We start from the raw sequence: 14,823 nt of genomic DNA, 5'->3' as shown, positions 1-14,823 counted from the left end.
ACTGAATTATTCAGCAATAAGAGTGCATGTGTGTGGCAAGGGTTAACGCACCCACACTGATGTGCTGTGTGTGTGTGAGTGCGTAACGGTGATGCGACTATGGCTCCAAAACAATCAGCCGGCATTCAAAATTAAAAGAGCGGAAGTGGTTCGGGACTTATTTTGAAGCTCTCATTTTTTGGACCTTTTCACACAATAAAAAATTACGAGTTTATCTTGCAGATAGCATCGTATGATTTGGGAATGCAATTAAGAAATTATAGCCCTACAAATCATTTTGGCTAAATTGCATGTCAACGGAGCCCATTTTTGCGTGGGAATGAAACTCAAACGCCGCGCGCGTTTCCTCTCAGCTCTTGATGAATTAATTTTGTTTGCATAGGCAACCGACTTAGTAAGGCGTGAAAGAAGCCATAAACTAAAACTCGGCTTATTTCACCGACTCGTGGAAATTTCGTTTTGCAAAAGCAACATAATGACTTTTCTCAGCGTTCAGTGCTGCAAACAAACAAACCATGACGAGCACCGCGAGCGCCTCTCATCTCATCTGCTCGTGGTGCACTGCTCGGTTGCAGCTTGATTTATTTATCTCCGAGACAATGTTTAGTTTGAGGGCTGTGATTCAGCTAGCCGAGAGACAAATATTGAACATCTGTCATCGCTGTGTGTTTTTCACAATATTAGACGTGTTTATCTGCTGGAAAGGGTTAAGCTGGATTAAACCACTTTCCGCTTTTCTTTTGAAATATCCAGAAAGTAGCAAATTTTTAATATAGATCGTATTTGTGTCGAGGTATGTAAAATATTGATGTAGGTCATTTTTACAGCCAATTAAAAACGAAGCTGAGCTCACGCCGTCATCTGATCCGCGTTGTGCGGCAAGGAAGGCACTTTTTGTCACACTACATGAAGAAGCTGCTCTTATTTTATATAAGAAATAAAAGCCTCGGCTCTCTTCTCTTTCGCGCGCACGCATCCACGAACAAGGCCACACGCTTTGCTTTTTTGCAGAGTTGAATTTCAGCTCGAAAAATAGACTTCTGTTGCGTACACGAATCATCAACGCAAAAACCATGAATTATTAAAAAGCGAGATAGAACGTACGTGCGTAAGTACACGTATTTGCAAACATTAGATTACCAAGCAACGCGAAGCGATGAAAATAGAATAATTCGCAGCAGCAAAGGCATTGCCAAAGAGAGAGAAATACGTAAGCTCCCTTTGAGCGTGCAAATTGAAATTCTGTGTATGAAACGGGAGGCGAGCCTTTGACTGTGCCAAACAAAAGGCCCAGTAGTCACCAAATGTTTTAATCAAATATTCCAAACATAAATTTATTTACATCAGGTAACTTTTTGAGAGGAAAATCATATGGGAAATTCAATATGTCGATCCATCTCTCGCAACAAGTCAGAAAAACAATGAAAATGTATTCCCATTGGGAGAGAATCGGCAGTCACCATTATAAGTATAAACAACTTAATTAATAAACATCATTCAGGCTTAATTTTAAATCTAAAGAGTTTCTAAAAAACCCATCTCGTAGAGCTGGAGCCATAAATTTTACTTTTGTTTGCTCAATTGGGCAAATAAAAAAAAGACATTATATTTAATTTATTTTCTCTTATTCAAATAAAAAAAAATAACAATAATTTTAATCCTTGCAGGATTTAGCTTAATATATGGGCCTCAGTGAATTACAAATAATCATAATATGCAACAAATCCAATAAACTAAATCAAATGTCGCATAATTTTACATGGAATTTTTCAACCAAGGATTCGTACAAATTTTTAGACTGCAGGAGATAAAATGTGTTTATCATTATTTTTTATTTACAATTGGAAAATATTTGGCTTGAAAAAATACTGTACATTTTTAGAATTACGGCATCATACTTTGCGCCTCAGCAGTCTGTAATAAGGGCCGGCGGAGGGCAATTTGGGCGCGTTCGAGTTGTGGATAAAACAACGCATGCAGCGGTTCAGTCGAAATTCACGGTACAATTTATGTATCACGTGCGCCCGTTTCGTTATATCTCTTGGTGGAAAATGAGTGTTGTTGTGCGCCACGGATAATTATTACCTCTTTTTCTGAATGTGTGCGCGGCAGTGCTGTACGCGCTAGCAGGCTGATAAAAATCAATTAATGACACACCAACAACCAACACACGAGACAACTGCTGCTGGATCTCGAAACATGAAAAAATTCGACCGTGGATATGATCGTACGTGGACTTTCAGAGTTTAAGTCCTTATCGCGATAGATCCAAAAATTGTTACATAGCAATCTTCTTATCCCCTCTTCAGATGGAACGATTTCCCAAACATCTTCTAGCAAAAACCAGGAGGAGAAAGGATATAAATTTCTTTCTAAAATAGTGAGGCGATCACGCACATTCTCGGAACCACCGATAGAAAGCACCCCACTTTTTCCTCCCGAGAAAATACATATATCATTAGGCCAAAAAGATCAGAGCGACATAAAGAAGAACCCTATTGAAAAAAAAAGAATGAAAAGACTGCAAGGAGAAAGAAATAGATTGTGTGTCGTGCGGGTTGCATGCGCGTGCAATATCAGTTTGCGTCGGGGCATGAGTCACACATCAGGGTAATTTGTTATGGCAGAACGGGGAATCCGCACTAATGCCTCTCGGGGCGAGTTGTCCCTCCTGGAGCAGCCGACACCGGATAAATTTCAACCTCGATACTTTATAATAGGAGAGCAAGCGGGCACAGGGCCTAATTAATACGGGATAGGGATTAATGCAGTCTGCATCTCGTCCTGGGCGACGTTAGGCAACCCGCCTGGCTTACACACAACCGTCCCATTACGCAGAGACGAGAGCCCATTTCCTACCCAGCACCCCTGGCTCAGAGACCAAAACGAATTCAAACTTTGAAAACATTAAATTTTGTTTATTCTATTTAAATCACACATTTTATAAATAAATAAATTGCTTCAACTGGAAATTTTTCGCAGCAGAGTCATTTTCTGTGTTCAAAATTCTAATTTTTTTATAATATTTCCTGCTTAGTAAATAAAATTGTCTTTATTTGACTAGATTTATTTTTCTTTGATTTCAATTTAAATTTGGAATTTTTTGTGCGTAAATTTCTCATGATTTATCTAAAAATAATTAATGCAGATTGAAGAATATTCACTTCAAAATAGAAAATTATTTTATTAAAAATGTAACTAACTATTGGATTTGTTCTCTAAATTAATTTGTGTTTGTTTTTCGGAATGCTATGAATGTTAATAAAAATTTCCCAAAATAATTAATAAAATAATAATTAGTAATTAACACAAAAAATGTTTATACGACAAACCTTGAATGCAGGTGATGCAGAGCAGGGCGACTAAATATCCAATGCTGTACATGCTGGAGAAGTGCCTGTTGTTCATGTCGACGCACGTCACAAATTCGCGCACGCAGAAGTGGAAGGCGTCAAAGAGTGGACGATCGGCGGCAAAAAAACCCGGCAAAACTGCGGTCACTTCGAATCGAGTCAGTCAACAATGGACACTGGTGACAAACGAGCCGACGAGCGGCGACATTCGAGAGAGCGGGAGCCGGTCCGACACGTTGCGAGCGCCTGCAGTCTCTGCCACGGCCGCCCACAACAACAACCTCGAGAGCTTCCCGGCGGTTCAAGCGAGCGCGCCGACGTCGACCCGCGAGCGCCCCCCTCGCCGCAAAACGCGAACCGCGACTCTGCCGATGCGCACAGTAAAATTAATTTATGTACGCTTTTTCTAATTATGCGCGTTCGTTTCAATTCCTGCGTCGCTAGCTGCGATCAATGAACTAGACGTTGAAAAGTGCTACTTAACTAATTAGCATTCCAACTACTGCAGAAATTTTTTATTAATAATTATAATTTTAAAAAATATACAAAGCTAAAAAAAGGAGTGATTATTAAAATTTCTATTGATGAAGTTGGCACTTGAAGAGACGTTTTTTAAACTGCTGTGTAAAATATTATTATTTTTTACTCTAAAAAGATGTTTTTAATTGAGCTGAAATATAATTTATATGTATATATTTTTTTTAAAGTAAATTTTGATTTTCAACCAAAATTTTTACTATGGAAAAAATCTAATTAGCTACTACTGCAACTTAAATTTTTATGTTTATTATTTTTTAACAAATAACAGAAAAGAGAAAAAAATGGACACAAAAGAAATTTATGTGCAAAAGTAACATAAAAATTACTAAATTCAATAAGCCTGGACTAAAAAGTATGTATAGGCATAATTTGTTAACTAAATATTGGTAATTTTCATTAGATTTGTTAACTGTGCATCTCATTTTGATTATTCAAGGTAATTCCAAAGGAATAGTCTTGAGTTTTTTTATATTCTGCAACATAAGCATTACACGTTCTGGAATATAAAATAATTTTAAATTATACCGATTGATGCTAACTAATTTACACACTTAATCTAATTTTTACTTGCAAAACTTAATTGAAGAAGCAATTTTAAAATTGAGTTTTTTATTGTTAATTTAAGGCCCCTTGTTTTCTAATGTTCCCCCTTATGTCTCTCCGTTTGAGAAATCAAATCACAAATCTCCTTTACGGTTGCCAATTAGTCAATTAAAATCTTCCTTCCCCCGTCGCACTTTTCCTGCAAATGCAGAATATTCGGCAACGCTATTTCCTCGTGAGTATTTTTGGAGCTGCAAGTCTAATTAAAATTAATTGCGCGCGCCTTTTAATTGGCTTAATTTATTACCCGAGCGAAGAAAGGCTTGGGCGCGTAATTTCTAGTTTGGCTACACTTAATTAAATTCCGCTCTCCGCACAAATTATTTCAAAAGAGAAACCAATCTCGCGCGTACACACGCACACAGCACTTGTATAATTCTCTCCCCTGAAAATGCTGGTGGCGTCCAAAAATTTATTTAGTTAGTCTGAAATGACGGAGGGTGCAAAGTAGAGAGAGAGGCCCTTTGATTATTTTACATGCGCGAGGGTTTAACATTTCACCTTTTATTACCGGCGCGAAGTCAAAAAAGTGCTCACTCAATGTCTTTCGGTGGCAGTGCTGCGGCTCGGTGCCTTTTTTATTTTTAATAAAAACACACTTCCCCCCGCTTCAAACATTTATCTCTCTAGCCCCGGCATTTTTACCTGCTGGTGCTGAGCTCTTTTGAAAAAGCAGAAAAGTCGAATGAGAGGGAAAGAAGAGCGAAATGCTTTGCCGAATGAGAGAGAGAGAAGAGAGCAGACTGTTTCACAACTCGTAAAGTTGATGTGTGCGGCTCGTCTTCCCTGCCTGCTAATGAGTTTGCGATGGATTTGCTCAAACTCATTAGGCGTCGGCGGGGCACGTTCCATATATACACCTTTTACTTTTCAATCCTTGCAAAGAGTGCGTTCGCACAAAAAAGCTTTCGGCTGTGAGGATTTTCCCGAGAGCTCCTTTCAAGAAAACGCCGCGGTATTTTGCTTAACTCGCCGCCAAAATGAGAAACCTCGGTGCTGAAAAATAATTTTCGTTTCAATTACACGAGCAAATTAAATTAACCCAAATTATTATAAAAGTTGGCGGGGCCGCGCGCGCACCAGCAGCAACCGATGCATTTTCTCTCACTCAGATTACATCTTCTCTCTCAGCTCAAAGGAAAGGGGAGAAAACCCTATTAAAAATTTTGCATAAGTAGTCGTGCGCGATTAAAACGTCGGGGTCAAAGTTGCTCGCTGCCTCCCTCACGAGAAGAAATTGCGTAATTAAGTATTCAAAGATTACCAAAAGCGGCGCGTGCACCAAATGCACAATTCCTCGAGTCGATTTCACGGAGCAATTTGCATTTGCTCTCCCCTCAACTTCTCTTGCGTGCAAACGCAACAACAACGTTCGCTATTTTGCCGTCGGTGGAATTGACATGTCGCTCGCTCGCTCGCTCGCGAGAACCCTTTCTGCAACTCCCTTTCATGTGTGTAATCGACGGCACTCTTGCGCTTTTTGAGCAAAACTATTAATCGCGTTTTGCATAACTTAATGGTGGCGACGCGGGGAGAGCCAACTTGCTACCAAGGAAAAGTACCAAGAATAATAATGCATATGCAATTCGAGGCGCTTTTGAAGTTTTGTTCTCTTGACTGAACAAAACTTGAAGTTTGAAGTTTGTTCCAGTGAATATGGGAGTATTTCTAAAATATGTATCGCGTCTATCTATAACTAAAATTGAAACATTTTTGAATATATCATAATCATAGTAATATTTATTACGCCTTTTATTAAGAAGAGATTCGAACATTATAAATTTATTAAAAATTTCTGATATTGTTTGTTTTATTATATAATGTTATAGTCTATAAATTAATTTTTTTTAATTTATGTCATTATAATTATAGGAATGATTAAATAAAAATATTAAAAGCATGATTTAAAAATTTAAAAACTAAATATGATATTCCATGAAAAAAAAAAATTTTATTGTAAAAATATATTCTTATACATTTATTTACATTAATTTTAAGTTTCAAATTAATTTTTTTTATTTATTACTTAATGAATACTGCAGGAATTAAAATATTATATGAATATGCAATTTTTTGGCTGCGATCACAAGCAGTTGCTCAGCGAGCCCCGTTGAAGGATGGATTTGTGTAAAATCATGCCCTCTGTGCGTTTTGTGTGTTCGAACATTAGCCCGCAGCCGAGACAAAAGGAACACACAGCGTTTAACATCAGCTGCAACATTTTCAGCGAGGTGCCCTCGCGAGGGTGGGAAGCGCCGGAGATCCCGCCGCCGATTCCACCCCCGCCTCTGTGTGTATAATTCTGAGCGCTGCGGCAAAAGTTGGATGGCTGCTGGCACTCTTTAATTCACCCCTGTAGTTCTCAAATCCAAAAAATCCCCCTCGTCGACGTGCGCGAACACCCAAATAAATACACGCGCGGACACGTAAATGGACTTTTTATGGACGGAGCCGCAAAGCGTCACAAAATACATAAAAAGGCAAAAATCTTTTTTCCTCGCGCTAACAGCAAATGCACAGAAAAACTTCTTCATTGTCTGACCATTTCTCTCGCAAAACAACAAAAATGCCAATGAAAATATCAAAAACAATTTCATATTTTTACTAAAATTTTTTGAAATTTAAGTGCGAAAGCGAGTGTGTCGCAGGTAGGTGCTTGTAATTTAGCATGCCTGCCCGCCACTAATTGATTTATTATTGCGCCACTTAGGCGTATATAAGGGGGTGAGTGTGTGTAATGAGTGCATGAAAAGAAGGGTTGGCCGCCGCTTTCGGACTTAAAGCGTGTAAGCCCCGGCGGCGGCGGCTGGCAGCCTTTGCCGCAGCCAGCATCCCTAATGGAATGTTGTGCGGCGTGAAATATTTATGTTAATTATAGAGAGGCGTGTAATGTGCCTGGGAATTTGAGCCAAAATAAAACATGCGCCGCCTCCGCCCTTGTGCAATTAACCGCCGCCGAGCCGGCAGTAAATTTCACCCCCAAGATCAGCATGAAATTATTTAAGGCAGCTTTACGGCTGGGAAATTTGTCAATGTTTCTCATACTTATAATTCTTAATCCATCCATCAAGGCTTTTTTAACAAGGAAGCTCGTCGTTTAAATAATTAGAGTGGAAGTATCAAGATGCAAGAGAAAAATTGTACTCGCAGATGATCGAATTAGTTTTTTTTTTTTCATAAAAATAAATAAATGTGTAGTTTTTATTTTATTTTTAAATACAAATTGATACTGAACGCAAGGACAAAATTTATTTTCACAGCACTTTCGATTGTGCTTTAAATTTTTAAGAGTGAAACCGGATCCTAAAAAAACATACCGAACCAGCGGGTTCGAAATAAGTTTCTGTAAAACAACGGGAGCTCAGTTTTTTTCTTCTTCTTTTTCCTCACACCCTAAAGACTTTTAGGGGTGTCTGCACATGCACTTGCACTCAGCACGCTATTACACATAAACAAATACAGAAAACGAACAAAAGTGGGCGCCGGCGAGATGCGATCTGTATAACAAAAACACAAAATGCCCTCGCACAACTTGCAATCGCAGTTGATGTGTGTGTTTAGTCCTCTCTGGAGGGAATTAAGTAAACACGCGTGCACTTCTTCTCGTTTCGTGAATGATTTGGAAATAAGAGGAGAAAAGGAGGTCTAGTCTCTCCACAAAATATGCACATCTTTCTTATAATAGAGAACCGGTTGTCATCAATCGATCGAAAAGCCAAACGTGAGAAATATTTAAAACCGCACTCAATTGTCACCTGCATATTTGTATCAGCGCGTCAAGTGAATCAAAGAGCAAATTGAGAACTAATGAAAAACTAGTCACTGTATTGCGGTGCGGACGGTCGATGCAGTGGTTTGAACTGCAAACAATAAGCCGTTAATGTGGTTTTGATGCCTCTAGTATGCTTTGTTTGCGTCTCTCCCTGGCACTTTCACAGATCAAACTTCATTTTCACATCATCATCACATTATTTTTATCATACTTTTCACCTCGGCTGCTGGAATGGAGTTTTCATGCCCGAATCAATGATAAAAAAAAATTATGTATAGCTCAGAGCAAAAGTCTCTAAAGTAAACATTTCCTTTCATTTACTCATATGCAATGAAGCAGTTTCAATCAAACATTTGCACTTCTCTTTATAATACAACTTTCCGGCAAAAGACTATTCACAATCGATAGAGAAACAGCCTGAGGTTAAATTAAGCAAACTTGTGCGTTAATTTGGAGGTTTGATTTTTTTGCAATATGAATAGCAATTTACAAAAACTAGAAATAATACAAAAAATTTATTTTGAAATGAAGAATTTTTAATATAAAATAATTAAGTTCATAAGCACTATGTATTGCTTTTAATTTCTAAAGTTAAAGTAAATTTAGCTGGCTTTTTTTTATAAAAATTACTTTTTTGAGTTTCTTTGGATGAATAATAAAGGCGAGCATCAACAGAGGAAAATAGAGATGAAATCTCTCCCGCAACAGACTTACCTCGAAACGTGATAAGCTACATGTATGTACGCGTGCATACGGAATACATACTCGGGTGTATGGGCATGTGTGCGTGCAGTAAAACGTTATATTTCTCATTGGGTATGCGCAACAGATGTGCAGTAGCGGCAGCAGCCAGTGTTATGCTTTCATTCAGTCGGAATTTTTCGGCATTTGACTGCTGCCGGTGGTGCTTTTTATAGCTGCATTGTGTTTGTTGTATTGGATTGAACATGCAAGTGGCGTATGTATGTGTGTGGAAACAAAAGCACAAGTTTTGCGCTACGTACGTTTTATTGTGCTGCGGGATGCTTTCTCTCTCTCTCGCGCGCTGTTATTTGCTTATTGAGTAACTAAGCAAACTGCAGCACTAACTTCTTACTTTCCAGAGCAGGCACAGAGATTACGCTATGAATACACGTTGCTTGTGAATTTGCAAACTTTGTCTCCTTGATGGCGACGAGTTTCCATGCATCAATGAATTTTAAAGATTATATTATCAAACTTTGATTGTTAAATTTTTATGGCTTGTTTCACTAAACGTTTTCAATGATTAATTTGAGTAAAAAGCTAGATCAGCTAAAACATTTTGGAGTCAAACTTCCTTTGTTCCTGCTGCTTTTGTCTTGGTGCGCACTGGCAACAATAAACCGTAAAAATTTATAGTGTCCACCTCAGCTTTTTTGGTGAAATATTGGGGCCAGACTGTGCAAAACTTGTAGTCCAAAACTTTTAGCATGGGTGCGAAATTTTTGGCTAGATCGTAAATAGCCCTGCGTGTTGGAGAAGAGAGGCGAGAGGAGAGCAATTTGTTGAGTGTTTTATGGCTTGCCGCTGCTTTTTGTTTCCTTTCTACAACAGCCCGCTCTTATTCTCGTGTGGCATTTTTGTTCTCCCGCAGCGAAAAAAAAATTCGCTTTCGCCTCCGATGTACACCTGCACTGACCAATATTGCCTTTATTCATTGCTAAAACTGTTTCAACTGAAAATTTGCTTTAATAAACTTGTCTTTTTTAAGAAAAATAAATTAAATCGTTAATAAACATAATTATATAACATTATAATTGTATAAATGTTGATGCTATGTCGTTAGTTATTAAAGAAACACGTTAACATTTTTTCTACTAAATTTATACTGTATAAGGAACTAAAAGATAGATGCTCACGACTCAGTAAATTGGCAAGACAATTAGCCTCAGGCGTGTGACCTTTACTTTGGCCCACCTTAGTGTGTAACTCACCTTGAGAAGAGCCGACGAGAAGATCCCACATATACTAAACGTTTAATCCGACAGTATTCTTTTGAAAACCTTAAGTGAAAGACGTGCACCGTTGAGCGGAAAATAATATGGTGAGTCTTCGGTTTTGCATTATTTTCCCCATTATTGGAAAAATTTTGTGTTTGATGCAGGTAAAGTAATTATTGTAATTAATCTACTGCATTAGTATTACAAATGATTAAATAAAAATTTCAAAGTAAAGCGCTCGCTAGTTTTTGGACTTGATATAAAAATTAATGCTTTACATATTACATGTTGCTGTAAACATAATTATGTGTTTTTATTAAATTGATTAATTTAATTTATAAATTGCAGATTGCAGATAATTAATCCGATGTCATTCACCGTCACATAACAATGATTAAGCTGTTGGTACTTTTGCTGGGCATCTTCCGTATGTCAAGTGCGCAAGGACCCAGGGACACCTGCCCAAATTACTTTGCATATAATTCAGACACGTCTGGCGGTACCTTGTCTATTCCCCCGCCACAGGGAGCTAATAGAGTGAACTTGGTCGTCGAGTACATGGTCCACGTTCCCCTTGACAACGTAAAAAGTTTATTTCTTTTAATCGCCTGAAAGGGTTAAACAAACAAATGCAGAGTTACAGAGGACACCTTAGTTTGGCCGAGCATGAAAATGAAATTAACCGCCGCTTGCAGAGCAACAACAGATCGCCTATCAAATACCAACTGAAGTTTCCAGTTAGGTTTCCTTTACCATACCTAACCAAAATAATAGTTAACAATGAAATGTTGTGTAACTACGTGCCAGGTTTGATTGAATTTTTATTTACTATTTAATCCTATACTTTATTTCTTTTTTCAAATTTAGGCAATGTGCAAGGACCTTCCACGACACAGAAGCTCTACCACGATTTTAAGCTCGAATCACAGGCAACTTTCAGTCAACAACCTCAAAATCAACAATTTTCAAACGTAAATCGCAACCAGAACTATCAGAATAATTATAATTATGCCTACCAGCAACAACAAAATCCTGCTCCCGCACCAGCGGCATTCCAATATTATTCAACAACTCGGCGCCCTGTTGTGACAAGTGTGACAACTTCGGCCCCTTGTCCACAAAATTTTTATACCCAACCGCCAAAGTGCGTGTGTAGTTGTCCCCGCATCCCACCGACGCCACCTCCTGTTCAATGTCCATCAGTGGTGGAAGCGGAAGAAAAACCTCAAGAGATCCGTAAGCGTTAAAGTATTTTTAAATAAATAATAATCTCTATCGGTTGAATTGATTAGAAAAATTCAGAGGTTGTGGAATTTCATCGTCAACGAAATTTCTCGTCCTGAATGGCGACACCGTGACCAGAGGTTCGTACCCTTGGTTGAGTGCAATTTACGAAACAACCGGCACTGGATTGCAATTTGTGTGTGGAGGAACTCTTGTTTCGAAGAAGCACGTTCTTACCGGTAAGCTAACTAGAAAGCCGTAATTAAAAAAATTAATTCTATATTATTTCACGCAGCTGCTCACTGTGTATCAAAGGCAGGCGAAAGATATGCACAAAGTACGAAAAATGTGATCGTATATCTTGGGAAGCACAACATTGTCAGTTTTACAGAGGGAGCAGTAGCACTAGACGTAAATATACTTTAATTTTTAATGAATCTATAACTAATTTTTTTTTTTTAATTAAAAAGATAAAGAGCATAAAAAACCATCCTGGATACACAGGAGACGCCCTGAATGCAGGCGTCGATTTGTCTGTCATCACCTTCCAAACCGAAGTAACATTTGGGCCATACATCAGACCAATTTGTCTTTGGAATCCAGTCAGGGACTATCGAAATTCAGGACAGGTAACGGTTTTGACTAAAAATTTTAGCCTAGTCTGATTAGGAGCTTCCAAGGTGGTCGGCTGGGGCCGAGATGGCTTTGGGAAAGTTGTGTCTCCGATTCCCAAAGAAGCGAAATTGTCGGTCGTAGCAAACTCAATTTGCAGGAAGGACCCTGACCTTGCCAGAATCATGACGAACACGACATTCTGCGCCGGATCAACGGAGAGTTTGTTTAATTTTTTTTCACATGAATAGCAGGGTTTGAAAATCCATTGGTTTAATTAGATAATGGCCCATGCAAGGGAGACAGTGGTGGAGGACTTTACATTTGGTCCGAGAGACCAAGAAAGTGGTACATCCGTGGCATCGTCAGCCAGGCTTTGTGGGACCCAAGCTACAACACTTGCGACCTCAGCAAAAATGTCTTATTCACGGATGTCAGCAAGACCTTGTCCTGGATAACTGACCAAATTGTTAGAGAAAACAGCCTCATAAGAGATGACGAATTTTTGTAATTGTTTCTTAAATTTTAATTAGAGCAAATTGCAGAAATTATATTTATTTTAAAAGAAAAACGTATAATACCTCAAAGTATAAAAATAAATTCATTCTTGATTTTAACATTTAACAAAAATGTTTGATTAAATTATCAGAGATAAATCTCACTACATTAGGAATTTTTAGGAAATTGCCAAACATTAAGTGGCATTCTGTGGCTACATTATATGAGAGATTGTAATAGTGCTTGGCTAAAAATAATTAAAAACTTAATAGAAATTAAGATAAATCTTGCTAATAACAAGGCACAAATATTTTCCTGCCGGTTCTCTGAGCTAGACCAATCATGAATATTTTAATTAAAATGATATTGTTGAATAAGAATGCATGAATTTTTTATCAGGCAACAAATTGTAACAAAGTTAATTTTTTACAAATATTTTAATATGTTTTTAAATCAATCAAAAATATCAATTTATATTTATTATATTTTTAAGTAATTTAAAATTTATTTTTAGTATTTTGTTTTATTATATAGCAGGGACACTTAAAAATTAAAATTTATTATATGGACCGCACAGGACAACTTAAAGCAGATTCATGAACTGCAAAAACTGGATGTTATACATTTGGATGAAAATTAAACAACTTACAATTAGAATCAAGTTTTTTTATCAGCAACAAACAATAACGTGTTTTGGGTTGCTTACTCAAAAGAAAAAAAAAACTAACAATAAGTGGAGATGAGCATTTAAAATCGCTCAAATGAAGACTTTTAAATCCGTCCACAAGGCGCGCATCACATAATCTATTAAAAAGTAACATTTCAATTCACTTAATTAACACTCAAGGAAAGAGGCTGCAGGTTTTTTTTAAATTCCAGCATATTTATACAATTGGCAACTTTTTTAAATTGACTTTAGAAGTAAATGCGAATTATTATCTTGCTCTATTTCGCTGCTTTTTGATGGTTCAAATGCCTCCGTAGAGTTGCTTCATCTTTTGCTTGTGCACCTATCTCTTTCACGAAAGTGGTCATAAAACGACCCAATTCGCCGGCAGTAAGTGGTGCTGCGTGCGGCACTTTCGACTTCAATTGCGACGGCCGCACCGCAGCCAAGGCTGACAAAATTTTCTCAGTCAGCAGCAGCAACGCATCCAACGGAATCTCCTAATTGCACGCTTTATTGTGCAAAAACAAAGGGCCGCCGCCACCGCCTTTCCCCTTTCGCCCCATTACAATAATTCTTATCTACTGCCGGTGACACCGCGCGAGCGCCGCTTTTCTTTCTCCGTTCTTTATTTCGACCAAAGAGAAGAAAAGAGCGGAGAGTGAAAAAAAAAACGGGGGGAACGAAAGATAATTTCGCGTGTACTGCTGCCTTCGTCAAAATTCAACTTCACTTTTGCTCTTAATTAAAAGTGAAAGACGCCTGCTCTCGCGCACAACAGAATTCAAGACGCGAACAAGAACTAATTGTTATGTGTATAATTAAGCGCAATTAAAATGCAAATTGGATGATAACGGTGGCGGCGTCGGTGGTGGAATTAATCAATGGTGTGCGCCGTCCAGACAACATTTTCCTTCTCGTTTTGAGCTGCCGCGCGAGTGCGAGCGCAAAAGAGAGTCTTTCTTGCAGCCCTCGCTGCAAAAGTGCCTGCCGGGCAACTCAAAGGGTGCGCGCCCCCGTTGTGTAGGGCGAATTGCAGGCACAGCGAATGAGAGAAGCGAGTTAATCAAACTTTTTCCTTTGCGCGCACCTGCTAGAGAGAGAGAGAGAACCCAAGTGAAATTAATTCCGCAGCTAAACAGCACGTGAGTGGAAAATTACTCCTTCCTGCATGTACGATGGATTCAAATCGAATTTCACGCGAGAGCATCTATCTCAAGATAGAGCGCACCGTGCAAAGTCAGAGAGATTATTCTCATTTTGTTTAATAGAATAATTTCTTTTTTTGAGCCATCTTTTTTTAAATAAATTCATGAATTTTATTTTTAAATGGAAAATGAATTTTTAAGTCCATTTAATGATTCAAAATAAGTCAAAAATATTATTTATGTAGATTTTTTGAATAATTGATGCGCTTTAAGATATTATTTATTTTCTTTGCATGGGGACAAGCGTAATAATGTCGCTGCTACAAAATATGAATTTCGAAAGGCTAACATAAATTTACGTCAATAAATGCTTGCTTGACCATTATAGAGCGAGTACTTTCCAAGTTTTCAAATGGATTAAATAATTAAGGGAGTTTCATGCCTT

General features: G+C 38.0%; 3 protein-coding genes across 5 annotated transcripts in view; 2 read left to right on the top strand and 1 right to left on the bottom strand.

Annotated features, from left to right (window-relative positions):
• The window catches only part of LOC132202247 (cell adhesion molecule 2-like), a 145,776-nt gene extending 142,178 nt beyond the window's left edge, over positions 1-3,598 (bottom strand). For both annotated transcript variants that reach the window (XM_059629043.1, XM_059629044.1), the window contains exon 1: positions 3,333-3,598. In XM_059629043.1, the coding sequence (XP_059485026.1) occupies positions 3,333-3,408 (76 nt within the window). In that variant the 5' untranslated portion in view covers positions 3,409-3,598. The remainder of the gene's footprint in view (positions 1-3,332) is intronic.
• LOC132202613 (uncharacterized) overlaps positions 1-14,823 on the top strand; it is a 310,158-nt gene that overhangs the window by 164,579 nt on the left and 130,756 nt on the right. The gene's annotated exons all lie outside the window — the stretch shown is intronic.
• LOC132202448 (serine protease gd-like) lies at positions 10,283-12,983 on the top strand. 2 transcript variants are annotated; one of them, XM_059629372.1, is made up of 10 exons: positions 10,283-10,333; positions 10,578-10,811; positions 10,865-11,036; positions 11,097-11,200; positions 11,249-11,465; positions 11,522-11,692; positions 11,749-11,864; positions 11,924-12,082; positions 12,134-12,287; positions 12,347-12,983. In XM_059629372.1, exons 2-10 carry the CDS (start codon positions 10,620-10,622, stop codon positions 12,574-12,576), a joined length of 1,515 nt encoding a protein of 504 aa, XP_059485355.1. In that variant the 5' UTR covers positions 10,283-10,333; positions 10,578-10,619; the 3' UTR covers positions 12,577-12,983. The 2 variants fall into 2 exon arrangements, with proteins under 2 accessions (XP_059485355.1, XP_059485353.1); XM_059629370.1 differs by having other exon boundaries at positions 11,097-11,465.

Source organism: Neocloeon triangulifer, unplaced genomic scaffold, assembly GCF_031216515.1.
Source record: "Neocloeon triangulifer isolate White Clay Creek 2 clone unplaced genomic scaffold, ASM3121651v1 ptg000015l, whole genome shotgun sequence".
NCBI classification, from domain to species: domain Eukaryota; kingdom Metazoa; phylum Arthropoda; class Insecta; order Ephemeroptera; family Baetidae; genus Neocloeon; species Neocloeon triangulifer.
The sequence above is the reverse complement of the archived record's forward strand: the minus strand, read 5'-3'. Positions and strand labels throughout refer to the sequence as shown.

Excerpts from the sequence above, each read along its gene's own strand:
- LOC132202448 (XM_059629370.1), top strand. The coding sequence starts at position 10,620 with ATGATTAAGCTGTTGGTACTTTTGCTGGGCATCTTCCGTATGTCAAGT. Across the intron at positions 10,812-10,864 it reads TCCACGTTCCCCTTGACAAC|AGTTACAGAGGACACCTTAG; the intron begins GTAAAAAGTTTA and ends AAACAAATGCAG. Across the intron at positions 11,865-11,923 it reads AGGGAGCAGTAGCACTAGAC|ATAAAGAGCATAAAAAACCA; the intron begins GTAAATATACTT and ends TTAATTAAAAAG.